Here is a 26,604-nt window from a genome sequence, read left to right as displayed (position 1 = left end):
TCGCATTTTTAAGCAACCAACGAGCCGCCCGGCCCTTGTCCCCGCCCCACCACAAAGCACTCTGAGCAGAGTAAAGTGGGGAAACTACCCCGATGGAAACAAACCAAACTCATAAATAAATATACAATACACAAATGTACAGTACAGTACTGCGACGATCCATTGTTGCTACCGTGTCTGGGGCTCGGACTTTTACTATGTATTCGTTTCAGTTCTGTTTTGTGGACTGTTTTGTTTGGCGCTAGTTTGTTATTTGTTTTTGTTGGGGGGTTTGTTTATGCCGCACTCTGCTTTTATTCTGGCGCAATTTCAGTGCAAAAATAAAAGGAAATTCAAATAAATAAGCATGCTTTGTGCAGTCTACTTAAATTGATATAAATATTAAGTTGTGGGTCTTTAACGATTGCATTCAGAATGTTGCATTCTCTTTCCGTTTTGATGAACGTTAAACAAACAATTTTCACGGCCTTTCCTGTGAGTAAACTTTGCAAACCAAAAAAGTATCTTTGAGTTTTTGCCACAAGCCATAAATATGGCTGAGTGCATTTCCTTGAAATTGTACATTTTTCCATAGTTTTATGGCTCCTCGGGCAAATGCGGCGTATGAGCAATCTCATTCTCACTTGCCTGTGGATCTCTCTCTCTCTCTCTCTCCCTCTCTCTCGCGCAGTCTTTCTATCCCTCTATTGAAATTGCACTAAAAGCGAGGGCGTAGCTTTCTCGTTGGCCAATTATCATAATTTTTGCATTTAACTTATTATCATAATTATCATAAGAGGCAAAGCGGAAACTCGTAAATTTTCACTTTTATTTTTTGGTTTTTCAGCAATCAAAGTCTTTGGCATGGGAAAAATTCGGTGAATAATTGTCGTTTGTTTGCTGGCCTTCCATTCAAAAATAATTCCCTGTGGAACCTTGCATTCTTTTTCGATGCGCAGAGCTTCGTGTTTGTGTTTGTTGTTTGAAATTGATTAAAGCAGCCACCCCCAAGCAAGCAAGCAAGCAAGCAAACATCCAACAGTTCAAGCATGCCATCATCCATCCAATCCAACGCCTGTTCCCCAAACACTCGTACACTTGATTGAGTAAGCGTGAGTGCCCCTCTACTGTGTCTGTGGCTGTGCCTGTGTCTGTTTGCTGCTTACACACACACACACATACTCGCATGTAGATACTACATACCTGCACATGTGTGTAGGTTTTGTTGTTGTATCTTTGACTTTGATCGCGCATGATTAATGATTACGCTTGTGTTTATTGCCTTTCGCCTCTTTGGGGGCCTTGACTAGGGGCTTCGAGCAATAACAGTTTTTCTTTCCAATGCTATGGGGGCCATTTTTTATGTTTTTCAGCTTGAGGACTCGGCTGAATTCTGTCATTATTTATAGATATACATATGAATATAAGTGGTGTATATGCATAATAAACAACTGGTTAAAATTAAATTAAATATACGTGTATGTATCATGGAAATTCCACTAGCGTTTTCTTCCATTCTTTGACACCTTCTACATCGTTCATGTCCTCTGTCATTCGTGGCATCTATCAATGTTAACAGTATGATAATATTATTAGGACAACCATTAAATTCTATTGTCTATTTTATGGATAAAACAGAGCACAGACCTCGTTCTAATGTAATTTGCAAAGAAGCAATTTAATCAACACTTAATTGAAACCACAGAGCGCCCAATGCCAAACTTTTATTTCAAATTGAATGCCAAAAAAGGCAAAGAGAGATAGAAGGGGAGCTGGTCTTGGTTTCAATGCAATTAAATGGAGTGCAGGCCATGGCAGCGCCTCTCCTTGGCCATTATTACCAAGTGGCCAAGCATTGAGTATACGCAACAGAGTACAAAACCTTTCAATGGCAAGGCTAATTGTTGTTTTCTATGCTACTCGAGAGGCAAAAATATATGAATTAAATTGTGATATGCAAGTATATGTATGTTTGTGTTTGTGTATGTGTGTGAATTTTTGTTTTGTTTCTTAGCTGGACTTGTGAATGCTGATTCATTAGCAAAAAACCTCACTCACACCCAAAAACCACTGAAAGGGACAGACATTTAGATCCGAATTAGGGTAGACGCCCTTTGGGCGTGTGTGTGTGGGTGTGGTTGTTATGGTTGTGGCTTTGATACTCTCCGCGTTCTGTGGTTTCTTCTTGCCACGTACCAAACCCTATGGCCCTGCCATGTCCTACAATCAGTGGATGGAGGGCGTGACTTTTCTTGTTTCAGTTGATGGTCTTTAATTTGATTTTGGCACAGAATGCAAACATCTTAATGAAGGAAACATCAATTAGGGTTACAAATTTGCTTTACTAGCACATTGCTCTCCTAAAGTCTGTGATTTTATGGGTCCGAAAATTCTGTATATGAAAAGCTCAATACTTTAGCCCATAACGAGGGTCCAGCTATGGAACACATTGCCAATAAGACCTTGTTGGGGGACAATTTAATTAAATGTTGCCACCAGCACCCAGAGAAAGCCTCGCTTGGCGCTGCATTAGCCTCATTGAGACGGGATGGGCGCATTAAGATATTTTAATTGCTTATTTATGGATCCGAAGGAAGGAAAACATTTGTTTGTAGCATGTGCTAAGCGATTTTATTAGCTTCCCCCCGGCCATAAAAGTTGTCGACATCAAAAGCCTAAAAATACGGCTGCCCCAAACAAAAAAAAAAAAGAATAAAAGCCAAAGAGAACAACAGGTAATTAAAACGAAGATATAAACAATGCAAAGAACTTTGTGAATGCTTCGCGAAATGCTGAGAATCTCTTTCACAATTAATTTCCACGCAACCTTTTGGATACGGTTTGGGATTTGGTTTTCGGATTCAGATTTGCCCAAATACTTGTCTGTCAAAATGAAATACTTGTGCAATGTTCAAGACAAACTTGTTGCCACCATAAAATACAAATTGGCGCCCATTTGGGGCGAGGACCAGTGGAGCCGCCTAGCCCAAAGATATGTGCAAATGCATCACCGCAAACCGCAGCTGCTGACGCCACTGGCAAAGAGTCTGTCGATGCCTATCCGAGGCTGCGGCCTTTGCTGAGTTATGGCCAAAAAATATGGTCAAATAAATCAATTTGAAAACTTTTCAAAAAGTGCTGTCCTGTCCGTTCGACAAGTTTGAGTAAAGTTTTCAGTCAAATCTTTCGACAGCAGCGGAAGAGCATTAGAGGCTTGAAATAGACCTACATACGTAGGGTTTAGTGATATATTATAATAATAATAAATACATTCATACCCTTTTATGCTGCAAAAAATGACACAAATTTACCCCACAACACAAGAAAATCATAAATTACACTTAACAAAGAGTCCAACAAAGCCTTTCAGCTTGAAGAGCTTTGAAGAATCGTTTATCGAATTTAAACGATTTATATTTTCCACACCCTTAACACCCATCTAAGCCTTTAAACTCTAAGCACATTTATGGGGTATTTACAGATTTGAGCGCACAAAGCCGCTGTAACAGGACAAATGCCACAGAATTTCCTGTGCAACAGCAACAATTTGTTCCCATTTGCAAAAGAAAGTACAAAGGAGATTGCCATTTGGGGTTGCTTCAAATTCACTTCTGAAACCTTAAGGATCTTATCTCCCAATTAATTCCTAGCTATTTGGGGAATTTTTGCGCCTGCAATGAGTGAACATTCTCACATTGTTCTTCATTGGAGGATTTCAAATAAATTATACGAATAATTCCGCGTAATTATAAGCAATTGAAAAAATGCAAGTGTTGTAAACAAAAGTGTCATAAAATAATTATTCGATCATATTTTTGTTGTTGCTTCATTGTATTTGATTTAAATGTATGTTTTCTTGTTTGTTTCTGTTTCTCTTTGCTCTCGTTACCCGCCAATAGACATGTTTTATCATTTTCGTTGTGTCTCTTTCGCTTTGCTCTCTTTCTCAGGGCTCTGAATTTGACTGCCAACATTTGTTGTTGCTGTTTGATTAGGCGTCTGGGTTGGCACATGGGGGGCACGGGCACGCGGTCAGATCGACAGACAGACAGTCGGGACTGACGGACAGACCGAGGAAGTACGAGTGTATAAAATTATAGAAAGACACCCATACAGATGGACCACACACTCGGCATGAGGCGGCATGAGAGACGGACAGGCACATGTGTTGAAAATTTAACACAAATGTGCAAATTTAATTAAATTCAAACGAGAAATAAATATAAATATATTTTACATATACAGATGATGCTATATGTATGTAGGGACGGAGATATTATGAAAATAAGAAACTACACACACACACACACACACACAAGGGCAATTGCAATTGTGTACATAAATAAAAACGCAATTTTCACAATTTTTTTTTAAACTTGACAAAGTCAAGTCGGCGAGGAAATAGTGTGCAAAAAAAAAAGTGATAAACGTACAAACATATGTACAATGTAGAGTATACACTAGTCAGCAGACAAATTGTTACTTCAATTCAGCAGTAAAATATGCGAAATAAATTAAACATGTACACACATACAATACATATTTTCTTTATTTAAATTTGATTATTTTGATTGCAATCCAAAAACTAAATCATTTTTTGTTGTCTAGTGTGGACTAGTCAGAGGCAGTGGAATATTTGTTGTATCTGGATGTAGACGTGAATGCGGCAAATTAGCCTAAACCTCAAACGAAACCTATTCACATACATACAGTATTTACATACGAGTATCTGTGAAATGTTTGCCCAATTTTACACATCTCTACAAGCCGTAAAGTCTGTTTTAGGCTCGCCTTAACCCATATGAATTAAAATTGGTTTTCAATGTGGTATTCCCCTCGATTCGATGCACATGACTCAGTTGTAGCATTCCACTTGTATTTTATTTCTTTAATTAAACAGTAGATACCATTACTCATTTTTATTTAAACGCTTTTGATAAGTATAAATATTTCGTGTGCCTTCAGATAGCGGTTCTGGCAATTGTTTTATTTTAGTTTTTGGGTGGCGCCTTTCTCCGCTCGGTTAATAAATTATACATAAAATACAATTTGTCTCATTGGACTTACTGCTAGCTTCATTCAACTATTTTATCGGCCATATCGCCTTTGATAAAAAAAAGGCCTTCCCGAAAAAAATCAAATGATTTTTCAAAGTATTTTCTTCATGCCCTTATCTGTGCTTGAACTTAAAAAGTCAATTTAATTTTTGGCTTTCATATGCATATGTATATGTATGTGTATATTCTAGTACTATAGAAAAGCATGACAATAATTTTATAGAATTTTAACTTGGTGTCTTGCTGGTCATAAAGATAAAAGGCAACCAAAAAAAAAAAATAAATAAATAGAAACTGGAAAAATGCGAAACACTAAGGTGGGGGCGTTAATTTATTAATGCAGAGCCGCGAGCCCAAAACAAAATCAGTGAGAACACTTTTATAACTTGATTTATTTAAAGCCAACAGCATTTGGCAAATGATTTGGCCGAGTTGGTGTTGTTAAGTGTGTGGCTTACGTTTATAAATAAACGAAATATATTTCATAAATGTGAGGACACATCCTAAGGTCATTTTCATAATTATACGAGATTTTCACTTGGATAAAAACTAACTATGCAGAGTGTGCCATAGCTGCAGAATGTTACATCCAATCTCCATTCGAATTACATGTATTTTAACTTGAAATACAAAATATTTTTGAGTAAGACCAGCTGACCAATCAATCTTTGGCAATTAAGTTAATTTCAAACAGCACTGTCATATCATATGCACACTTCTTTCCTCTTCTGTCATCCAAGATTATAAATTAATGAAACAAAAGTATAGAAAAGAAAAATAATAATAAAAAAGCAAAGCCATCCGACACACACTCGCATAAATGTTCAAGTATTTGTGGCTGCTAAATAAATGTATATATGTATGTACATATATTTATGTATCGCTCTTTCATCAGAGACAGTCACACACATGCGATCAATAACGCGTTCGTCCGACGCGTCGCTAAAAATTGCAACAACAACAAAAAGCAACCGTATATAAACCGAAATAAACAACAACAAGAATTGACGCAAAGTGTCGCCGCCGCCAGCTGCCAAGTTTTCTTCTTGATTTCCTTTTGATACTATTTCATAAAATATATTTAGTTTGGAGACACTTGTTGTTGGTTTAATTTAATCAAGGGGCCAGCCGAAAAGAACTCAAATGAATATAATAAAATATTTAGAAATTCGAAATCAGATACGATTAGCACTATCACACACATACACGTGACAGATAGAGCGACCGAGAGCGGCAGGGAGAGCGGTGCTCCGCTTGTTTCGATCTGTCCGCTGGCTGCCCCATCAGATTCGATTCGTTTATTCGCGTTCTCGAAACGTATTTTTAGACATTTTTGCAGTTTGCTCTTGAGCTGGGAAATTAGTTACACTTGATTATAGGAAAGCAGGTTGAGGGTAAACAATATTTGCCGACTCTCAACGTGGTTCTAGGTTTTTATTTATTTAGTTAAATCTTTTGAAAAGAGCAACAAAAAGGGTTTGGGATAGATGTTTAAAATGAAGAACTTAAATTATTGATCACGTGTTTTTTTTGTTGTTAGCCATAAGCTTTCTTTTCATTTATTTATATTTTAAACAAAAACTTTCAAACACATTTCAACACTAATCCGTGGATTTCCTTGGTTTCTTTTCTTTTGTTTTTATTATGAATTATTTTTGCAAAATTATGCTGCCAAACAAGTCAATCGGAAGAACACTATTTGCCGGTTGCTAAACTAAGCATTTTCTTGTGTGGTTAAACTTTTAAATTTCGCAATGCATTAATTATACGATTGTGCTTTGAGCGAAACTTCTTGGCGGCATACAATACCTAATTGCTTGATGATACTCCTCCGTTTTGTTTATTTCTCAGTTGAAAATATGTATTAGTAAATATATTTAAACATATAGAGGCATATGTGGTAGGGCCACTGCTCAATGGCAGATGTTGTTTCAAAAAACTTCACATTAACACACTCACTAAAACCAGTGCGAGGGCAAGTAAACGCGCGAAATCGCGTTCGACGGTACCGTACCGTAGCGACTACCGAGCGCCAAAAAACCGAGAGGCGAGAACGAGAACTGAGATGCCGTTAGCCGAGAACCGCACGCAACGCAACCCGTGAACGTTCTAATCAGAATTGGATGTGAAATCGAGTTGAGTGTCCAACAGGCAACATGTTGCCGACCTTGCGAGCGGCAGTGAGAGAGGGAGTGAGTGAGAGCAAAGCTGAAGCAAAAGCAACAAAACAGTGAGTGAGAGCTAGAGCTAGAGCTAACGTTAGCTGCTCTGTTTTGGTTTTACGCTTTCGTTCCATTAGCACATCACATTCAGATTCGCCGTTCATAGAGGCTTACACTCTCACGAGAAACAGCTGATTTTCAGCCTCCCAAAAAGTCGTAGCAAATGGTTTTGTTTCGCCAATGGAAAACTTGAATAGCAAACAGTGGCAGCGGGCGGCATATTACAGTAAGTGTTAGCATGGTCGATCGGATTGGAAGAGAGAGAGACTGTGAGAGAGGAAAAATAGAGAAAATGTACGAAAGATTCGATTCATCTTATTTTTCTAGGTTTTTTTATATTTGATCCATCCATGATGCCCAATGCACACGGCCTAAGTGTTATCTAGCTGTCAATTAATCTTGCACTCAGCATTAAACTTTCGTCCTAATGAAACCTGATTAATTTTAATTGAGAGCAGCCAATCTAGGGACGAAAAAAAAACAGGACTTTGAGTAGTTCGATGTGCAGCAGCTAATGCAATTGACACCCGCCTGCACTTCAACCTCAATTTCCTGAAATTAAATTAGTTACTGAGTAGTTCCAGGAGCTGCCTAGTCCGTTCGTTGTTAATTTCAGTTCAACAGGATATTGTCAGCACTCGTTTCCCATTCCCCTTCGGTTCCATCTAGCCGGTGAGTAGGATAATGTTTGAACTGCCCTATTGACACACACACAGACACACAAAACACCTACACAAAGGGAATGGGGAGGGGTGCGGGGTGCGGGGACATCGTTTGCAGCATGTTTCCGACTGACAACACGAGGCGTATATGTACGCAATGAACTTTGACAGTGTGCCTGCCTGGCAAGGGTCTTGTGTGTCCCTTGATTTGGCTCTGGTGGGGATTAAATATCACAAAAGTTGCACAGAAAATGCGATTGTGATATGCAATCCATGAGCAATTATTTTCATTGAATTTCCTTTAATTGCAACATAATTATTTTGTCTCTGGCAAGTCTCCCATTACCAACCCAAATGGAGAGTAATCCCCCAGACAACATACTCATGGAGTTGACAACCTCTGCTGTGGCATTCTAAATGCGCATAAATAATAATGGAGTTCCGACTGACGAATAAACAAGAATAGAATCAGCTTAAAGTATCAGGGGACATTAAAGTCCAATTTTGACTGGTGTAAGGCCCCAGCCATACCCAAGGATAAAGGCAAATTACCTAATTGAAGGCCCCAAATTGGACTTTGCATAAATTTTATCAGCTGAAATGGATAGGGAAAGGGCCAGGGTGCTGTCTGGCGACCCAATAGATTGAAGGCCTCCGATATGCTAGTAATTGGCTGTCCCCAAGGTCAAGGTGGCACCTTAGCCACCTCTCCCCTGACCTGGAGGCGTCATCGTGGGCTCTGCTCATGATTCCAACAAGTCCCTGGCATGCATAATACATTACCAGATCGAAATCAAAACATGTTTACCTTCGCACGACGGACTTGCTCGAAAGTCAGTCCGGGGGTAGGATGCATGTCGGAAGGACACTGCTCAGACGGCGAATAAAATTACTCAATTCCCAGAAGCAGCTGTTGGAAGGAGGGTTAGAGCGTAGGCGTGAGCGTGAGCGTGGGCAGGCTCTTAGCTTGTGGTTGGTTTTGAATTTAAAATAAATCCTCCGATTTTAAATATCTGTTTATCAAAGGGTGGACTTTCCGCTCATCAATATTCTGATTGATAGTTTAATTAATGCGCCAACAGATTTATGGTATTTACTTAATTGTGTTTATTTAAGTATATCGGTGACCTCTTTCCCTTATCCATAAATCAATGTTCTACATTGTTAGCCACCTCCTGTTGCTCTCCTTGAAAGTGGTAAATTATATTTTAATGAACGGCTATTAAGTGCCTGTCAATATTACCACTAACGTTGCTTTCTTATACATTTTTAATTGAAGGGCTAACTTCGCCCTTGAACTTTTGCCTGTTGGTGGGGAAAATCAATTTTAGTTTAAGCGCAAAAAAGAGCTTTAAATGTATCTTACTTACTTATTATAAGGGAATGGGGGGGTCTAAGTGTATAGTAGTAGAGTCAGCCGTCAGTTTTGGGCACGACACAAAGCCTAATTACGAAATGTTCCTTAATTAGTGCGCTCCACTTAATTACAAAACGTTAAAAACTGCAAAGTCAACAGGCAACATGAACAGTGCCCCTGGAAAGGAGAGGGAGACCCCGGCTCCTTTCTAGACAATCAACTGGCTCTGAATTTATTTGTGTTTGTGAGCGTGTGTATCTGCGAGTGGCAACAGCTTGTTGACATCGTGAATGTGTGCTTTGTATTTCGCTGGCTTCACACTTTCCAGCTCTGAGAAGAACTTTCAAATAAGGGTTAAATTACCCGAATTAATATTACATTTTTCGGGGACTCACATCAAGCCATAAAGAACACAATAAAGCCCAGGCTGCTGCTGTTGCTGAGTTGCTAAATTATTAACAAACTTCCAAGTAATGAAACCCTCTTTCATCTAGAGCCAGCGACTGCTTAAGGTTGGAATTTGATGCTGGAATATAAAGTAACCAGAAACAGAAACAGAATCCTCTCGCACCTGTATCCACCGCTCTTCCTTTGCTTGCCCATTATCGCATGCCCTGAAGACGAAAAGCTCGGAATGCTAATGCCTAAAATCAATGTTAGCTCCCCCTTAAATGCAGATGAGCAGCCACCGACTACCCGACCGCAAGTCCATTTGAATAAATATATTCACAAATCATGCAATATCCTGCCAACTTCGAATGAATCTCTAGCACAGCAACAAAAAATGTATACATACGCAGAGGGACAAAAAACAAATTCAATATAAACGCAAATTATTTTTGCTTTACGTGGGGGGACACGGTGAAGCCAGGGTATTTGCTGAACTTTGAATGTTGTCCTACTGGCCACGCGGAAATCTGATGGCCAGTCCTCAGGCCTGACGACGTGCGCTATGGCACGCCCCTTTAAAGAGTTGTGTGGTAAGTGGACTTAAGGTCATCAGAGCCACTGGCAGTTAAATGGGTTATAAAATTCGAGTATATTCCATAGAAAAAATATTATGGCCTGCTTTTCATCTATTCCATTAAATGTTGATTGACATTCTCCGCTGCCCTGTGTGTTATTTTATTTAGCTATAATTTATGGTTTTTTTTGCTCCGTTCCGAAATGAACACACAAATTGTTTCCGTTTGCGAATATTAGCGAAAATCCAATCATAGCAACGAAAATAGTAAGCGGCTTTCCATCTATGCCGCAACTATCCGCAAACCATCAAACCCCGTAGATGCCTGGCGTCAAGTTAAATTCATCATACGCAGCGTGCGGGAAAAAAACTTTCGCACGTTTCATCGTGTCCTGCATACGAAATAGGAAACCAACAGAAGCTAGCAAAAATACTGCTTAAATCTTTGCTAGATTTAATTAAGTTTAAATATATCAGAATTTGATAGAGATCAAATGATTATCCATGGTACACATAGGACTCAGCCAACACACATTGGGTGATCATTTACTCTTAGGAAAATATCTTTAAAAAAATATAATGGTGGCTTCTCTTCTTGTGGTGGCTGACATCTGCAATATTTTATGCGAATTCCTGACCCGAATGCAACAGCTGCCAATAAAGGCGCTTGCGAGGCCAACAAAATGGATGCCAGGGCCGACGCCATATGCATTTTCCCAGCCATGCGTGCCTGAACATGGCCTGTTGCGCCTCGTTTCCTTTTTGATTTCATTTATTTTATACTATTTTTTGCAGCATTTGGCTTTCCTTTTTTTCTGCTTTTTTTTTTGTTTCTTCATTGCCATAGTATTCTCATAAACTTCATGCCAGAATGCAATGGACCATTATGGCGGGGGGGGGGGGCTGTGTCGGACAATTGCCAGCATCAGGCTAAAAGGTCACAGTGACACACAATCCTGTGTCTGTATTGCATTGGATGAACAATATGGAGATGGTGAAGCGAGTGGCAACCGTCTGACCGACTGTCAATCATTCTGTACTCAATGGACAGAGATGAACCTAAGCCTTGGCATTTTCTTTCAGTTAGAGTGGATCGGAAAGTCCTCAATCTGTGCTCTTGCTTTTAAATCAAAAGGTTTAGCAAGCTTTAAAATGTTGTATTCTGTTAAGGGAAACTTCTGGAGGAAGCATTGAAAAATATATTGCTTTAAAACTGGTCTCTGCCTCTTTGTGCTTTGCGCTTTTTTGCCACTTCAAAACAAAGAACAATGAAATGAAAACAATCAACGGAATAAATAAGTAATGTTCTTCCAAGAAAGCTTTTAAAGCGTTACCTTTTTGTGTGTGGTCTGACAGGGCTCCAAATGTCTCTGCCTCAGGGTTATTTCTGAAATTATTACTGTTGTTTTTCTTACATTCCGCGCTTTTCCTTGCGGCAAATTGCGCCATTTACAAACAGGCAATTTATTTATTCACTCATTTAAAGATAAATGTGCGTTTGAATATTTTATTTCGATTCGATACTCCCTCCTGCATTTTAGTTGGTTTCGAGTGTTGGGACGCATGTTGCGTGCTGCCGAGTGCAACAGTTTAGTTGGCAACATGCTGCCCGAGCGGAATATAAACAGAGAGCGCAAATGGTTTTGCTCTCTCTTCTGCTGTACACCCCACAAAAATGGTTGGTATGCCCTCACACACGGCGGATGAGTAATAGGAGTTGTACCTTTGACTTCCACCAACAATTTATGATGTTTACGTTGTTTGCAACGTCATCCGATAAGACATTATAAAGTGTTGAGGCTATAATCTGTTCTGAGGGTGATTAAAAACATCAACAATGTGTGCCACATGTGTATATTTAAATATATTTTACGTTTTATTGCTCTTCAGTTGCACCCATTCTGCTGCATTCGCATAAATTGTACACAAAAATTACACAGAGATAGTTAAGTTATACATTTACGCATACATATAGTAGAGTTCAGTGTGGAATCCCCTTTATATGTTGGTTTTACAGATATCAAATGCATTATTGTAGGGTATTCAGCTCCATGGATCATCATTTTGAAGGAATAAACGAACTTTCCCTTCTTATTAAATTTAAATACATGGCAAAAATGCATTAAAACTTTCTTAAAGTTCTCATTACTCATTAGAATTCAGCTGGAAGAGGGTATGTTAGACATATGCAATGGCATGCAGAAGGCTGACTGATGACTTGACTTGGTTTTGACTGGTTCTCTCTTAGTGGCGAGAATTGCTCTTCATTTAACACACATTCCATTGGGATATCAAAAATACTTATCATGGCTCTACATTAACTCTTTAGATACAAAAATAGTCGGTTTCAATTTAATACCATTCACAAAAATACTTGACTTTCTCTCTGCTGGAAACTTTCGATTACAAATTTTGAAACAAAAACATAAAAACTAATTACATGACATATTGTGGGGAAAAAAAAACAATAATTGTTTGCTGTTTGCTGCGTGTCTGTTGTGTATGTGTGCTTATTGAGGGTTTATGTGTGTGTGTGTGTGTTGTGTGTTCCCTCTTTATGCCCAGTCCTTTTTGATCTCAAAGGTCCAGTCCCATTCCAAATGTATGTGCTTGTCATCATCCGTGAAGATCGAGCTGACCGAGTAAGTGCCGCGCGACAATGTGCCGGAGGGCGCCTCCTCAGCTGGCGTCAAGTAGAACTGAATTTCCTTCTTTGGCGGATACGAACCCACCATGTGCTTCATTTTATCGACTAAGGAAGAGAACAAATAAATTGATTAATCACGTATAAATAAGCATTATCTTAAGCACTTAAACCACAATCTTACCCACAACTTAACGCATTGCAATTATAATTATCCAACAAAAGAAGGGTAAGGCATACAAGGACAAAGGAACTTTGATAAATGTTTGAATGCTCAGCACATGATTATGGTAAATATGGCAAACGTTATAAACACAATATAAACCACACTGAAAATTCCGCACAGCAGGCTAGTGCTATTGAAGGTGCTATTCCCCATTTCTATTCTCTGATCTAGCTCGGACAAAAGTCAATCATGAACTAAGGCCTTTATAGGCAGGGAAAACGAAACGAGGAACGTGTGAAGTCCCAAAAGTGCACACGGAACGCAGTGTACGCAATGTGCAATGAAAAATGTTCGTCTTACACACAGCTAGATAGATAATCGAAACACTTACCGGGCATACCAAAGCGTGATGTCTTTTGAACATACTTTAGGCCATGAACAATTTCGCGTTGGACAAGAAAATCAATGCGCACCTTGTACTGAACACCTTCTTTGATCACAAAAAGCTGTCGAAAATAGATCAATAGGTCAAATTCTATCGTTAATGGGTAAGTCATTATGGGCTTACCTGCTTTTTCAGTTGACTAATGTCACCGGTCAGATCCAATTCCATATCATCACGTCCCTCCACAACCAGGGCCAGCTTTTTAACAATCACCTTGCGGGGATCATTGGGTTCTGAAGATGAAGGAGCATAAGATTAGCACTAATTAGGGTTTGTTTCATTGCCTCTCTTACCAACAACAATCTTCTCGGTCTGGGCTGCACCCAGGAGTGCCTCCTTGTAGCGTCTCAAACTCTCATCCTCCTGATCGGCGGCCATTATCTCCTCGATGGTCTTCTCTGGCGGTGCTTGGTAGTTGGCATCGTGCACATCCTCATCATGATGCTCGGGATGGTGTTGCGTCTCTGTTTCGGCCATGGCTTTTCACTCACCTAGAGAGCTGAATAAAAAGTTGTTGATATGTTTACTTATCAATCCGAATATGTGTACATTTAAATCGGTAGGCATTACGCATGATTTTTCCTAGTTGAAGTTCTTTTTTGTTTAGCATTTTTCTGTGCCTCCTCTCAATCGGAATGAGTCATTCGGGTCATAGGGATATTTTTAGTAGTGTGAGTAACATGTAGCCACTATAATGGGTTTTTGTATTAAGTACATATGCATATGTAATGTATACATATTTATGTATGTACATTTGTACATCTGTTCCCTGGAGATCAGCAGGACTAGCTGATAAAATTGATTGACTTTTATCATTCAATTGCCATCCAATTTGCTGCTACCACCAAATGTTAACCACTCGATATTCAAGTTCGATAATATTGATTAAATTCCAATTATTAACACATCGATGAACTGTGGCGTAGAGAGACGTAGGTGGGATGGCGGTTGCAGCTGGCAGATGTCCCCCTGCATAGGAAACAGAAAAAAAGGTCCCAACCAAATACGGACGCACAAAGGCAGATAAGGCAAAAGGCACACGGAGACATGGTAGGGGCTACTTGAGGGTTGGGGAGAACGGCATTGAATTATATTGACCAGAACGGGCGTTAAGCGAATACGACCAGACCGACGCCTCCAGCCACACAACACACATGTGCCTACTACATATGTACATATGTATGTATGTATGTATGTATGTATTTATGTATGTATGTATGGGGACGAGTATGTTCTGGCGGTAGTTTATTATCTTGCTTTTGGTTTTCATTATTTTTCATTATCTAAATACACGTCGCTCGGTTTATGCCCATTTTCAATACATGTTGGGACCCGATAATAGTATTCAATTTTCCAGATTTGGATTGAAACAAAAGTACATAACGTACTACAAGCGAATGGGCAAATGTTATTAATGTTGTTGCGAGAATGTTGCGAGAGTAAATATTTAGCTGATTTCGAATTAAGGCACAACCGATTCCAAACAAAAATTTCAAGAGATTTGTAGATTCCTCGAGTAGCAATGCAGGGGCAGGGGCAGGGGCAGGGGCATGGAAGCTGCTTAGACCCCCCGTCAAAGTGCTCACTCGCTCGCTTGCTTTTTGTGGCATGGTGTGGTGTGGGGATAATTCAAGGAAAAGTACAAACCATGCCCAGTTTTGATAAAGAAATGTGCACGGCCAGAAAAATGTTAACACCCAGACATACATTTATATGTATGAATCACACAAGACACACACACACACACACACCCTCGCACACACCGCAGAGGCCGGCAAATGAATCGTCATTGGGTTTGCGATGGTTTGCAAGTGAATTTTTTGGGAGTGGTTGGTGCCTTTGCGTGCAGATAAGCAGCCATACTTTTATTCAAAGTCGAACATTATTTCAATGCATAGGAACTCAATGCAAAAACACACCGTCAGTTCTCGCATGCACACACAGAAGACACCGAAAGACGCGCACTCACCTTTTAAATGTGCAAATTAAGTAATAATGGCCGTTTCTTGGAACGTTTCCTGAGTGTCACGTGAACCACAACTAATCAAAATATATGTATGATTTTTCAATATATTTAATGTTCAAACAAAGCACAAAACAACGCAAAAAACACAGAAACAAGAAAGAACGAAGGCGGAACAGTGACTAAAACAGTGCTGTAAATGGTCTCGATTCTTGCTGCAAGCGATATCGATATCAGACAGCTGTTAGGGCTGCCACACAACGAATTTAAGCAAGCTGGCAATTGATATATTATATCGATAGGATGTGCGAGTCACGACGAGTCACGAAGCCCAGCTGTTGTTGATTACTTCATCGCCCCCTGTGCTGAGGAAATTGTCTGTGGAAATTTAGGAAAATGCAACAATCCGTATTATTAAGTCAAGTCGCCACCGCCCACAAGTTGTCCGAGGAGCCATGGCCAGAGGACGCCACACTCTACCAGGTGCGTAGACCAATCGCAACCGGTGGGAATCATAAGTCTCATACATTCCTCTTCCATTTCCCACTCCTGCTGTTAGCCCTATGAAGTGGAGCAGATACTGTTGCCGGAGAATGCCAGTTGCCTGGCCGTAAAGGCATACCTGAAGATGTGCAACTTACCCTTTGACATACGCACGTGCTCGAATGCAGAGCACATGTCGCCGGGTGGACGCATGACCAAGCTGCCCTTTATCCGTGCTGGTGCGTTTATCTTTGCCGAATTCGAGCCAATTGTCAATTTTGTAGAGCAGAAGGACATGGCCATCGGCAATCTGCAGGACGAGGATGAGAAGGCTGATATGCGGACGTATGTGTCGTTGGTGGAGAACATCTTCACCATGGCCGAGCTGTACATCAGTTTTAAGAACGAGCGCGTCTACAAGGAGGTCACAGCTCCACGCAACGGCAGTGTCTATCCCTGGCCCATGAATCACATGCAGAACTATGGCAAGCGACGCAACGCACTGCGTCTGCTGAAGGTCTATCAGTGGGACGACCTCAACATAGACAATGTCATCGAGAAAGTGGCCAAATGCTGCGAGACGCTTGAATATAAACTCAAAGAGTCACCCGATACGCCCTTCTTCTATGGCGACCAGCCCTGCGAGCTGGATGCCATTGCCTTTGGACATCTCTTCAGCATACTGACCACCACGCTGCCCAACATGGCACTCGCCCAGACCGTGCAGAAGTTTAAGCATTTGGTGGACTTTTGTCGCTTCATTGATGAGAAATACTTTCAGACCAGGTGCCTGCCATGAGTTTAGCTTAAGCTTTTTCGCTACTTTTATTTGTATCATTTTGTTTGGCTTAATTAAATGCAAAATTATAGTTTAAATCATTTTGTTTTAATTTATTTTTTAAAGCAGTTTTGCAATTGATGATGAGCTTTTTAGCTCATTGAATGCACAAATAATACTTATAATATTTTTCCATTAACTATATATTTTCAGAAATTGAAGCGACTTCATCTAATTGGTTTGTTGTTTGTTACTAAAAATGTGTAAATAAATTGACTTAGATTTATATTTGTTTTAAAGGTATTCAAATTTTCGTTTTAACATAATTTTGACTCTGCTCTGCCTATTGTCTGTGTTCAGCCGAAAAGCTGACACCCCTCAGTTGTCTTCAAACCTGCAGACACAAGAGGGGGAAAAGTAATCCATTTGACACGGCATCAACTGCTTTTGCCCGACAAACATCGAACGCTGAGTTCTGCTGTCACACGAATACGCGTTCAATGAAACGTTACCATGCAGAAATCAATCCAATGCGGACGCAATTATGTTCTAATTCAGTTTTCGCTTGTTATTTGTTGGGAATGCCTAAGCCGCAAACCCGTTTTGGGAATGCCACAGGCAGGCCTCCCCCACAACAATTCGGACTATAAAACGTTCGAGCTAATTGAGAAACAGCATCAGTCGCTGACAAATCAACCAAACAACACAAACAGTTCAACATGAAGTTCCTCATTTGCTTGGCTCTCACCTTCGCCGTTGCCCAGGCTGGCTTCCTGGCCTCCTCTCCGGTTGCCACTTACGCTGCTGCTCCAGCCTATGCTGCCACCTATGCCGCTGGACCCGCAATCACCTATGCTGCTGCGGCTCCGGCCTACACCACCTACGCTGCGGCTGCTCCGGCCTACACCTCTTCGGTGTACGGTGTCCGCTCGTATGCCACTCCTGTGACCACCTACGCAGCTGCTGCTCCTGCTTACACCACCTATGCTGCGGCTGGTCCTGCGTACACCGCCTATGCTGCTCCGGCCATTGTCAGCCCCTTCCTGAAGAAGAAGTAAACGCGTTCCTTTGCATAATTACTGAACCAATTCAAACAAACATGAAAACTAAATAAAGAAAATTCGTCAAAATCTATGGAGAACACATCTTTCTCCACTTGAATATTGTGATCCTTGATCCAATGTCGGCCATTCGAATGTAGATATCAATAAGTATCTATCGATGCATAACCACCAATCGATATATAACAACCACAATCGATCGCTTGCAGCTGCATTCTGTTGCATTTTCGTTGTGTCTCCAATCATAAATATTTAAAGCTGTTCTAACTTGTTTATAAATTAATTGCAAGCTGAAAAGCCTGACACAAGGGTAAACAAATGATGACAATTTCTTTGCAGTGAAAGTATTATGCTTACATTTACAAGCATGTAATGATTTATGCTCGAAAATTCGTGTAAAAGTAAACCTTCTTGTTCACTAATCAAACAAATGGATACAAAGATGATTACCCCCACAATAAGCAATTGATTTTGTTTTGTATATTATTATGTTTTATTACAATAGTTAATTTATATTATATTACGAATGCCATTTACATATTTTATCGCTTTGGACAGCATTCTGTCGCTCCATTTGTGGTCTGGGGTATCGCGCCATCATACAAAATAATCAGATAATCAGATGATAGATAAAAGCTTAACGACAATTTGTCCAATTGGTCAACACAGCGTCGCTCAGGTGTGAATGTTCGTCTTAGTTTCCAGACTGAGATGTTGCCGGTTGTTGCTGCTGCTGCTGTTCGCTGCCGGATGGTGATGGCTGCGGCTGCGGCTGCGACTGCGACTGCGACTGCGTGTGCGCCTGAGGTGGTGTGAACACATGGACCATTTGTGGTGGCAGCGGCGTTGGCTGCGTGGGAAACAGGCCGCCCATGGAGGGCTGCACTTGCGGATACGAAGGCACCGTCTGTGCAGCCGGATAGGAGAGAGCGGCCGGAGCCGACATGTAGGCCTGTTGTGGTGTGGAGAACATTGGCAGGGCCGTCGGAGGCAGCTGTGGTGGCGCCGCCGTGGCCTGTGGGAAAGGCAGCTGTGCAGCCGGTATTCCGCCAAGGGCTACGCTCGGATTGTGCTGTGCGCTAGGATCATAGACGCCTGGCATGAAGATGTTCGCTGGCGGCGGCACAGACTGCGCTTGAGCCTCCGCAACAGACGGAGGAGGAGGAGCAAAAACACCCGGGAGAGGTCCAGCCACAGCCGCGGGTGGAGGCTGAGCAATTAGCGCCGCGGGAATAGGAGCTGGAGCAGCTATGTTGCCTGGTGCCTGAGGCTCTGCAATGGTTGCCTGAGTCTCCAGCGCAGCGGAGAGAGCATCTTGTGATTCGTCTGGGTTGAAGTATGTCTTGAAAAGGCTCTGGGCTGGCGGCTCAATTGTCTGCGGGGGTCTTATCTCGGCATTTGTCGATCCAAAGGTGTTGGCCAGTGGCGGTATGTAAGGCAACGTTGGTGAGACGACAGCAGAGCCGGCAACTGCAGCAGGAGCAGGCGTCTGTCCTGCTCCGCCCGTCAGCAGTGGAGTGGCCTCTGATGCAGTGGCAACTGGACCCGTACCGGATGGTACTGGAACTGCCTGCACCGGTATGCGATGCAGATAGCCAAAGCCAATGCCACAGCCGAGGGCACCCTCTCCGCCCCAAGCCGTGTTGGGCTTGATCGTCACCTCACGGCAGGCATCATCGTCCAGATTGTAGACGTACATTTTCAGCGGCTGCTGCTCGTGCGTGTCGATCAGCGTGAACAGATCGTCATTCTCGTGGCGTATGGCATCCGCTCCAATCACATAATCGCTGTAGGCACGTAGCCCTGCCAGCTCCGCTGGTGAATTCGGATGCACCTCCAGTATGTGCCACACACTCTCGTTGGCCCCTTCGAACGAACAGAAACGAATGCTCACACCCAGCAGTCCCTGGCCGCCCCAGCTAGTGCTGGGCGTCAGTGTCAGCTCTCGCACAGTTTGCGTCTTGCTCGAATAGACAGTAAGACGCACGGGCTTGTCAACATTCTGGCGCAGCAGCTCTTTGAGCATGTCGTTGTCCTGGTCCAAACGAGTGCCCGCAATGGCCACAATGAAGTCGAAAAATGCCTCCAGTCCGGCCTTCTGGCCCGGCGAGTTGTCTTGCACTTTGAGTACGTGGTAACCTGTCGACAATGAGAAGAGTTTTCTGTTTATTATACGATCATATGAATGTGCTCCGTCTACGTGTACGTGTTCGTGTGTACGTGTGTGTGTGCGTGGGTGGGTGCGATCTCTAATTGGAAGACCGACCCGACCGACAACGTTGTAAGGTTTACGTGGTCAACCATGTCCTGCCCTCCTCCACCGGGTGTGTGTACGTTACCTTCTGTGCCCCCGCCGGGCACGTGAACGCTGTGACTCGAACCCATCGTTTGCTTGCGTCAACTTAGTCGAAATACACTGGCAGTTGCAGTGTTTATTTTATTAATTTCGTGTGGCAACAAAAAATTCTGTTCTTCGTGGCAGTCTCTCTGTTTAGGGTTGTCGAAAATATGTAAAATACACCGATATTATCAAGTGTTTGACAACACTGGTCTGTTGTAAAAAAATACCAGCTACCCCAAAAATACCATATACATTGTATGTAAATACTGTCAATGTGTGGCCGCAGCACCTGAATGAATGCCCTATTTTCATGTAAAATTTCCATTATTTACTTTAAAATGCAAGCTCTTTTTAGTGTATTCTTTCCAAGATGATGCCTGTCAATGCTGTGAAACATCTACAAAACAATTATAAATTAGGTCTTAGTGTTAATCCAGAGGGCCTTCACTTCATTGCCGCCGCCACTTGCCACTGCTGTTGGTACTTGGCCACCGCCTCCCGATGTTTCAGCATATCCTTCTCCCTATAAAGTTTAATTTTAATACAAAATAACTCTCGCCGGACTGGTGACTACTTACATGTTCTCCAGGGTATCAGTGGAACTCTTGAGCTCCTTGGAGATGTACTCAATGCGCTTGCCCACGTTCTGACGGGAATCCTCGAGCTCCTGCTTCACCAGCACAGGCCCAAACAGTTTGAATACTTTGTTGTCTGGTCCCAGCAGATTCAGTTCGTCCAAGACGCACTTGTTCTCATTCAGCTGACCCTCCAGTAGTGCACGCTGTTTGACCATCTTTACACAGGCTGCATAGGTGACATGTACACATGGTATTATTATATTTGCACGAAAATGTGAGTCTCCTTTTACATACACTTCTGCAGATTTTGATATGACTCAACCTCGGTCTGCATCTTTTTGTACAACGCTGCACTGTTCTTGTCCATATTCATTATGTTGTGTGAAAAGATAATTAAGTTATTTGGCTATTTAAAAACAGTTGTGTCGGCTAAGCCAGTTGGAAATAATTTTTTAGACAAAAAAAATCAACTGCTCTCCACCGCGAAATTATCGATAAAATACCGCAAATATACCGTAGTCTTAAATTAGATGCCTCGATTTTAATGTTCTATTTGATATTACAAGCTAGTTAGGAGTCTCAGCGCTATAACTATAATTTTATCCGATTTATAAATCAATTCTCCACGAGAGTGAGCGCTCACCAGAGGCCTGGGACTTCGAGACGCACATTCATCGGTGACGTTTCGCTTCCATTAAATTAACAATCTACTAAACTATTTGGTTAGTGGTGTTGGCTAGCTTTTAAACCATCGATTATGCACTGTTGGCTATATCGATAACGGTATCGATGATTTTTCAGCCAATTTAGGGGGCAACGAGGTACACGATACGACCTGGCATCAGTCAAAGTAGCGATATGTGTGAAATGTGTGTGGCAGTGCAATTATAAAAGTAGTTTGTCATTCAACCCGCGGTCTGATCGTCACACAACGCCTATAATAACGCTGAGACAAAAGCAAAAGGTTTCGCGCCGAAAAGGGAAACGGCAAAAACACGAAAAGCATCTCGGAAAAAAAACAAAAACTCATGCTAAATGGGCAAAACAAATGTGAATATGTTCTGAAATGCAAGCGCATTGTTAGTCTGTGCGTGGATATTGTGTGTGTGTGCGCCCAGCGGTTGCATTTTCAACAATTAGAGCCTCCCCCCTCCATCCTGCCATCATCCTCAGCAGTTCTCGCATCGTGACACACAAACGCACACACAATGGCCCCAGCGAAAAAACGCGAGAAAGACAATGCAGATGGCGCTGGCGCTGCGGCAAATGGCATTAACGGATCGAACGGTCATGGAAATGGAGCAGATGGAACAAATGCTACGTTGGCAGCACCAACGCCGACGACGGCGACAGCCACGGGAACGGGAACGGGAACGCCAGCGGCAGACGTCGGCCACGGGAAGCTCAATGGGCATCAACAAGAGCAGGAACTCTTTTTGCAAGCATTTGAAAGTGAGTAGAGGCAGTCAGGAGTGGAGTGGCGTCGACAGACAAACTAAATAAATAATGGTTAAATGGTGCTGATTTACAGAACCCACGCAAATCTATCGGTATCTACGCAACCGCCATGAGACAAACGTAAGTGGGCGACCATCTAACATCCCTTCAGGCTCAAATATGTTTTGTATTCTCCCCCCTGCCTGCTGCAGCCCATCTTTCTGAATCGAACGCTCTGCTACATGAAGGAGCGAATGTCGCGGAACAACAAGAAGCGTTCCACCTTCCAGATTAACTCCATGCTGGAGAGCATTATACAAAAATCGGAGGCCGTAACACAAAACTACCTGCACGTTATTTACGATTCGCTGCACGAGAACATCAAATCAACGGACAGCGATGAGCTGATGCAGGAGCAGTTGCTCTGCGAGGCCGGTGAGTCGGTCTGTGTGGTGACGACGCTCTACAAGATTACGCGTAGCAAGCGCAAGGATAGCACACAGGACTTTCAGGAGCTGCTCAGCAAGAGTTCGCAGATTGTGTACAATCCAAAGGATCGCGTGGGTGAGCATGCAACCATCAGCATACCACTGCAAGCGATGCGACCGATGGGTGAGCAGCATACGCTGTACAAGCTGCTCTTTAGGATCAAGGTACTGTCGCCCGTCAGCACGTGCAATGACGAGAATGCAGGTAAAAAGAAGGAATTAGCATAGAAAGCACGAGTGAACATCTGTCTGAGAGTCATAATTTCCCTTCCCATAGAAACACCCACGAACAAGCGATCGCGTCCGAATGAGAAGATGTACGGCTCAGAGCTGATGTTGTATGAAAAGTCGAGTGGCTTCATTACCGAGGGCGAATACGAGGCCATGCTCCAGCCGCTGAACTCAACGAGCATCAAGTCCTTCTCACCAAAGAAATGCACCTGGGAGACAATGCCCGACAGCTACATTCCACTCTCGCTCACCTACGATGTCTACCAGCAGAGCCCCATGCTGAAATTCCACTTGACGCTGTCCAACGAGCAGCTGCCAGAGACAATAACCGCCACGGAGCTGCAGCGTTATGTCCATCATCTGGATGCTGTGGCAGATGCCGTGAATCACAATAATAATCATTTCAATAACAACAACAACAGCTGCAGTGGCAACAGCCACAAGAATGGCATTTGCAAGACAACCTCCCCGGAGCACATCCAAATCGTTTACAATTTTATGTACAGCAATAACACCCGCCAGCAGACGGAGTACACGCAGGAGCTGAACTGTCCCTGGTGCGGCCTGGACTGTCTGCGGCTTTACGCGCTGCTGAAGCATCTGAAGTTGTGCCATGCGCGGTTCAACTTCACCTACCAGCCGGCTGGCAGTGGTGCGCGCATCGATGTCACCATTAATGATGCGTACGATGGATCGTACGCGGGTTCCCCCTACGATCTGGCCGGGCCATCGGGCTCCTCGTTTGCCCGCACCTGTGGTCCCGTGCGACGCACTTCGGTGACCAGTCTCATGGTGTGCCGACCCAGGAGGCAGAAGTCCAGTCTGGATGAGTTCCTGGAGCTGGATGAGGATGACATAAGCAACCAGCGTTCGTACATCACAGGCCACAACAGGTAAGAAAGCGTTAAGCGAGACCGAAGCCTAAGCTAATCTCCAAATGATGCTTAAAGGCTTTACCATCATACGGAGACCTGTCTGCCCGTGCATCCCAAGGAGCTGGACATTGACTCGGAGGGTGAGAGTGATCCGCTGTGGCTGCGCCAGAAGACCATCCAAATGATTGACGAATTCTCCGACGTCAATGAGGGGGAGAAGGAGCTGATGAAGATATGGAATTTGCATGTGATGCGTCACGGATTCGTTGGCAACTGCCAGCTGCCGTTGGCCTGCGAAATGTTCCTCGACGCCAAGGGCCATGAGATTGTGCGCAAGAATCTCTATCGCAACTTCATCCTGCACATGTGCTCCCTCTTCGACTATGGCCTCATCTCGAACGAGCATGTGTACAAGACGGTGCAGAAGCTGCAGGGCTTGCTCAGCAAATATACAGCCGGGCAGGAGCTAATGCAGCGCCATCGGCAGTCCCAGATGAAGTACTGGACGGATGTGGGCATGCACAAGAAGCAGGATGACCACAAGGATCACAAGTCACCGCAGAAGATGTCCACCAGTGGCACGGACAGCCCAACTACCTCCTCAAACACTGCAGCGGGTCCTGCCAGCAGCAGCAGCTCGAATGCAGCCATGCAACCGCCCAAGCGCATGCCGGCACATATGAAGCGTGCCAGTGCAGCGGCTGCTGCGGCCGCTGCAGCAGACAATGGCACTGCCGCTGGAAATCACAACAACAACAGCAAGAATGTGGCCAAAAAGAGTGCCGATCAGCCGCTGGCCACATTGGCCAACACACGAGAACGTCGCTCCGATCCCAGTCTGAAACGCAGCGGCACACGGCTGAGTGCTGGAGCCGCTAGTGCTGCCACAACGAAGCGCAAACTTACACCCAAAGGTGAGTGTACCATCCATGGAGTGTGGCATTCAATGGCATTTCATCTCGAACTCGAACTCATTGTCATTTTGCTTGCAACAGAAGAGTTGCCCACACAAATATCATGTGTATAATATGAACCATTTCATTGTTGGGGGAATCCCCCATAGCTAATATCCATCCATCCATCCAACCATCCATCGTGTCATGAGCTCTCACAACAACCACAAAAAAATGAACCAAAAATTCCAAATTTCTATGCAAAATTTATATACGGTCCGACCGTCGGCTGTTTCTTCTTTCTCTTTGTTTTTGTTTTCTGTTTGTGTTTCTGTTTCTTGTGCGTTTTGGATGTATTTTTCTCGCTCTCTCTCTCGCACTCTCACACTCTCGAAATGTGAACCATGGCCGATAGATGTGGAGGAAGCGACGGCGGCGGATGATGCGCCCGAGCCCGATGTGATTGCTTCACACAATGACAATGCGTGGGTCGATGTGGGATTGATTGAAGATGATTATGAGGATGATAATGATGAAGAGGATGAGGATGTGGATGAGGATGGAGATGATGCTGATGATGTCGCAATTGCACTGCCAGTTGGAGGCAATTTGTATTAACTAACTGAACACCACCCTCAACCATTAATTAATCAACTTTTCTCATCACACAAATCCAAAAAAGATAATACAGCGCAGAGCAAGCGTCAGCGTTACAGCGAAGGTAGCAGCAGCTGGGGAGGATCAGCAGGAGCAGGAACAGACTCTGGAGCGAGTCGCAACAAAAGCAATAATAATAGTAAAAACCAAACACTGCCAGCAACAAACAGCAACAACAGCAAGAAACGCTTAATTGCGCGCTCACGCTCGAGCACAGAGCGTGCCGCCAGCAAGTCATCATCATCCATAGGAGGAGCAGCAGCAGCAGCCGGAGCATCACCATCAGGTGGAGGAGGAGCAGGAGCGGGTGTGCGTACCAGGCTGTCAGTGCCGCTGGCCAAGTACGAGCGGCGCTGACGCAAGCAAAGGCGTTGCTGCTGCTGCTGCTCCTCCAACCCATCAACAGAACCAAACTGACTGCAAACGCAATGCATCGTGTTGCTCCAACTGCTCAGCATAAATCTGGAATAAATATATATGTAGTATATATATATATCTATTGTTTTTAACAGGATCAACATTGTTCTGCTCTCCAAAATGTCTCTTATATCATTATTGCTATAATTCTTTATGTTGTGTTTAATTGTATAATCAAATCAATCAATCAATCAATGCCTTATGTTGTATAATTTTTGTAAAGCCCTTTCTCAGACTAAGCTTAAAATTGTCAGTCCCATCTCAAGTTTGGCAGCAATTTTTGAGTTGATTTGAGTTGAGTCTTGGCTGCATATCAATATCCATTTGGCATACATTATTTGAGAGCAAAAGATTACACTGATAATTGTGCTTAAATCATAATTTATTATTGTCTTTTGTGGTAATTACTTAATACTTAATACACAGGGCTGAGGGCAACCCATTTAAATAATTAATTAAATAATCATCAATTTAGAACTTAGTAAAATGCTGCTGCTGCCGCTGTGTGAAAAATTGTAAATCAGCTTCTAATTGTATGAAAAAGGACACAGAAATGTATCAATTGTAATACGCAAAGATATATGCAACAAATATATATTTACGGCAATAAGCGCAAATCTATTTTTAAAAGCAAAATTTGTGCGTTTTTGTTGTGCAAGCAATTCCAAGACTGCAAAACGCTATATCAAACATCCCTCATACACCCACGACTACATCTACCATACACACATCAGTACATAAATAAAAATCACTTCAAAACCAAACAAACACAGATGCAGAGAGCGAGAGCAAACAAAATGTAGCTGTAATAAAGAGGGAGTCTTGGATTACAGTGCATTAGCATGTCCCGCAACAACCTTCCGTTGGCAAGCTATACGCTTTGAACTGGTTCACTTTGCTCAGTTG

General features: G+C 42.8%; 8 protein-coding genes across 12 annotated transcripts in view; 3 read left to right on the top strand and 5 right to left on the bottom strand.

The window, feature by feature from the left end:
• Window positions 1-7,153, bottom strand: part of LOC117580063 (adenylate cyclase type 2) — a 30,309-nt gene extending 23,156 nt beyond the window's left edge. For both annotated transcript variants that reach the window (XM_034266301.1, XM_034266303.1), the window contains exon 1: window positions 6,846-7,153. The gene's annotated coding sequence lies outside the window, so the exon portion shown is untranslated. The remainder of the gene's footprint in view (window positions 1-6,845) is intronic.
• Window positions 7,154-12,512: 5,359 nt separating this feature from the next.
• Window positions 12,513-15,620, bottom strand: LOC117580069 (rho GDP-dissociation inhibitor 1). Of its 3 annotated transcripts, none has more exons than XM_034266311.1 (6): window positions 15,466-15,620; window positions 13,790-13,995; window positions 13,620-13,729; window positions 13,443-13,557; window positions 13,070-13,075; window positions 12,513-12,993 (listed from the first exon to the last, which is right to left on the bottom strand). In XM_034266311.1, the coding sequence occupies exons 2-6, from the start codon at window positions 13,971-13,973 to the stop codon at window positions 12,797-12,799; spliced, it is 612 nt and encodes a 203-aa protein (XP_034122202.1). In that variant the 5' UTR covers window positions 13,974-13,995; window positions 15,466-15,620; the 3' UTR covers window positions 12,513-12,796. The 3 variants fall into 3 exon arrangements, with proteins under 3 accessions (XP_034122202.1, XP_034122203.1, XP_034122204.1); XM_034266312.1 differs by lacking the exon at window positions 15,466-15,620 and adding an exon at window positions 14,067-14,104 and having other exon boundaries at window positions 13,790-13,982; XM_034266313.1 differs by lacking the exon at window positions 13,070-13,075 and having other exon boundaries at window positions 15,466-15,619.
• On the bottom strand, window positions 13,082-13,315 carry LOC117580077. Its single transcript, XM_034266321.1, has one exon. The coding sequence runs from the start codon at window positions 13,262-13,264 to the stop codon at window positions 13,160-13,162; it is 105 nt and encodes a 34-aa protein (XP_034122212.1). The 5' UTR covers window positions 13,265-13,315; the 3' UTR covers window positions 13,082-13,159.
• Window positions 15,621-15,744: 124 nt separating the features above from the next.
• LOC117580068 (metaxin-2) lies at window positions 15,745-16,798 on the top strand. Its single transcript, XM_034266309.1, has 2 exons — window positions 15,745-15,942; window positions 16,019-16,798. Exons 1-2 carry the CDS (start codon window positions 15,856-15,858, stop codon window positions 16,739-16,741), a joined length of 810 nt encoding a protein of 269 aa, XP_034122200.1. The 5' UTR covers window positions 15,745-15,855; the 3' UTR covers window positions 16,742-16,798.
• Window positions 16,799-17,209: 411 nt separating this feature from the next.
• On the top strand, window positions 17,210-17,854 carry LOC117580076 (cuticle protein 16.5-like). The gene has a single exon (XM_034266320.1). The coding sequence runs from the start codon at window positions 17,440-17,442 to the stop codon at window positions 17,776-17,778; it is 339 nt and encodes a 112-aa protein (XP_034122211.1). The 5' UTR covers window positions 17,210-17,439; the 3' UTR covers window positions 17,779-17,854.
• Window positions 17,855-18,299: 445 nt separating this feature from the next.
• On the bottom strand, window positions 18,300-20,285 carry LOC117579610 (Golgi reassembly-stacking protein 2). Its single transcript, XM_034265545.1, has 2 exons — window positions 20,121-20,285; window positions 18,300-19,920 (listed from the first exon to the last, which is right to left on the bottom strand). The coding sequence occupies exons 1-2, from the start codon at window positions 20,164-20,166 to the stop codon at window positions 18,476-18,478; spliced, it is 1,491 nt and encodes a 496-aa protein (XP_034121436.1). The 5' UTR covers window positions 20,167-20,285; the 3' UTR covers window positions 18,300-18,475.
• Window positions 20,286-20,449: 164 nt separating this feature from the next.
• LOC117579611 (probable prefoldin subunit 6) lies at window positions 20,450-21,171 on the bottom strand. The gene is made up of 3 exons (XM_034265546.1): window positions 20,995-21,171; window positions 20,701-20,926; window positions 20,450-20,645 (listed from the first exon to the last, which is right to left on the bottom strand). Exons 1-3 carry the CDS (start codon window positions 21,071-21,073, stop codon window positions 20,567-20,569), a joined length of 384 nt encoding a protein of 127 aa, XP_034121437.1. The 5' UTR covers window positions 21,074-21,171; the 3' UTR covers window positions 20,450-20,566.
• A 396-nt stretch (window positions 21,172-21,567) lies between these two features.
• Window positions 21,568-26,334, top strand: LOC117580407 (polycomb protein Su(z)12). Of its 2 annotated transcripts, none has more exons than XM_034266954.1 (6): window positions 21,568-22,152; window positions 22,232-22,278; window positions 22,350-22,830; window positions 22,903-23,749; window positions 23,807-24,645; window positions 25,307-26,334. In XM_034266954.1, the coding sequence occupies exons 1-6, from the start codon at window positions 21,909-21,911 to the stop codon at window positions 25,636-25,638; spliced, it is 2,790 nt and encodes a 929-aa protein (XP_034122845.1). In that variant the 5' UTR covers window positions 21,568-21,908; the 3' UTR covers window positions 25,639-26,334. The 2 variants fall into 2 exon arrangements, with proteins under 2 accessions (XP_034122845.1, XP_034122846.1); XM_034266955.1 differs by having other exon boundaries at window positions 21,909-22,152; window positions 25,040-25,427.
• The last annotated feature ends 270 nt before the right edge of the window (window positions 26,335-26,604 follow it).

The sequence above is a fragment of the Drosophila guanche genome, unplaced genomic scaffold (assembly GCF_900245975.1).
Source record: "Drosophila guanche unplaced genomic scaffold, DGUA_6, whole genome shotgun sequence".
NCBI lineage: Eukaryota > Metazoa > Arthropoda > Insecta > Diptera > Drosophilidae > Drosophila > Drosophila guanche.
This window is presented reverse-complemented; position numbering and strand designations above follow the sequence as displayed.

Coding starts and splice junctions, on each gene's coding strand:
- LOC117580069 (XM_034266311.1), bottom strand. CDS start 13,973: ATGGCCGAAACAGAGACGCAACACCATCCCGAGCATCATGATGAGGAT. Junction 13,730..13,789: donor GACCGAGAAGATTGTTGTTG/GTAAGAGAGGCA, acceptor CTTCATCTTCAG/AACCCAATGATCCCCGCAAG. Junction 13,558..13,619: donor TTAGTCAACTGAAAAAGCAG/GTAAGCCCATAA, acceptor TATTTTCGACAG/CTTTTTGTGATCAAAGAAGG.
- LOC117580077 (XM_034266321.1), bottom strand. CDS start 13,264: ATGGGGAATAGCACCTTCAATAGCACTAGCCTGCTGTGCGGAATTTTC.
- LOC117579611 (XM_034265546.1), bottom strand. CDS start 21,073: ATGAATATGGACAAGAACAGTGCAGCGTTGTACAAAAAGATGCAGACC. Junction 20,927..20,994: donor ATATCAAAATCTGCAGAAGT/GTATGTAAAAGG, acceptor TCACCTATGCAG/CCTGTGTAAAGATGGTCAAA. Junction 20,646..20,700: donor ACTGATACCCTGGAGAACAT/GTAAGTAGTCAC, acceptor TAAACTTTATAG/GGAGAAGGATATGCTGAAAC.
- LOC117580076 (XM_034266320.1), top strand. CDS start 17,440: ATGAAGTTCCTCATTTGCTTGGCTCTCACCTTCGCCGTTGCCCAGGCT.
- LOC117580407 (XM_034266954.1), top strand. CDS start 21,909: ATGGCCCCAGCGAAAAAACGCGAGAAAGACAATGCAGATGGCGCTGGC. Junction 22,153..22,231: donor CTTTTTGCAAGCATTTGAAA/GTGAGTAGAGGC, acceptor GCTGATTTACAG/AACCCACGCAAATCTATCGG. Junction 22,279..22,349: donor GCAACCGCCATGAGACAAAC/GTAAGTGGGCGA, acceptor TGCCTGCTGCAG/CCCATCTTTCTGAATCGAAC.
- LOC117580068 (XM_034266309.1), top strand. CDS start 15,856: ATGCAACAATCCGTATTATTAAGTCAAGTCGCCACCGCCCACAAGTTG. Junction 15,943..16,018: donor AGGACGCCACACTCTACCAG/GTGCGTAGACCA, acceptor TCCTGCTGTTAG/CCCTATGAAGTGGAGCAGAT.
- LOC117579610 (XM_034265545.1), bottom strand. CDS start 20,166: ATGGGTTCGAGTCACAGCGTTCACGTGCCCGGCGGGGGCACAGAAG. Junction 19,921..20,120: donor GCCCGGCGGGGGCACAGAAG/GTAACGTACACA, acceptor CATTGTCGACAG/GTTACCACGTACTCAAAGTG.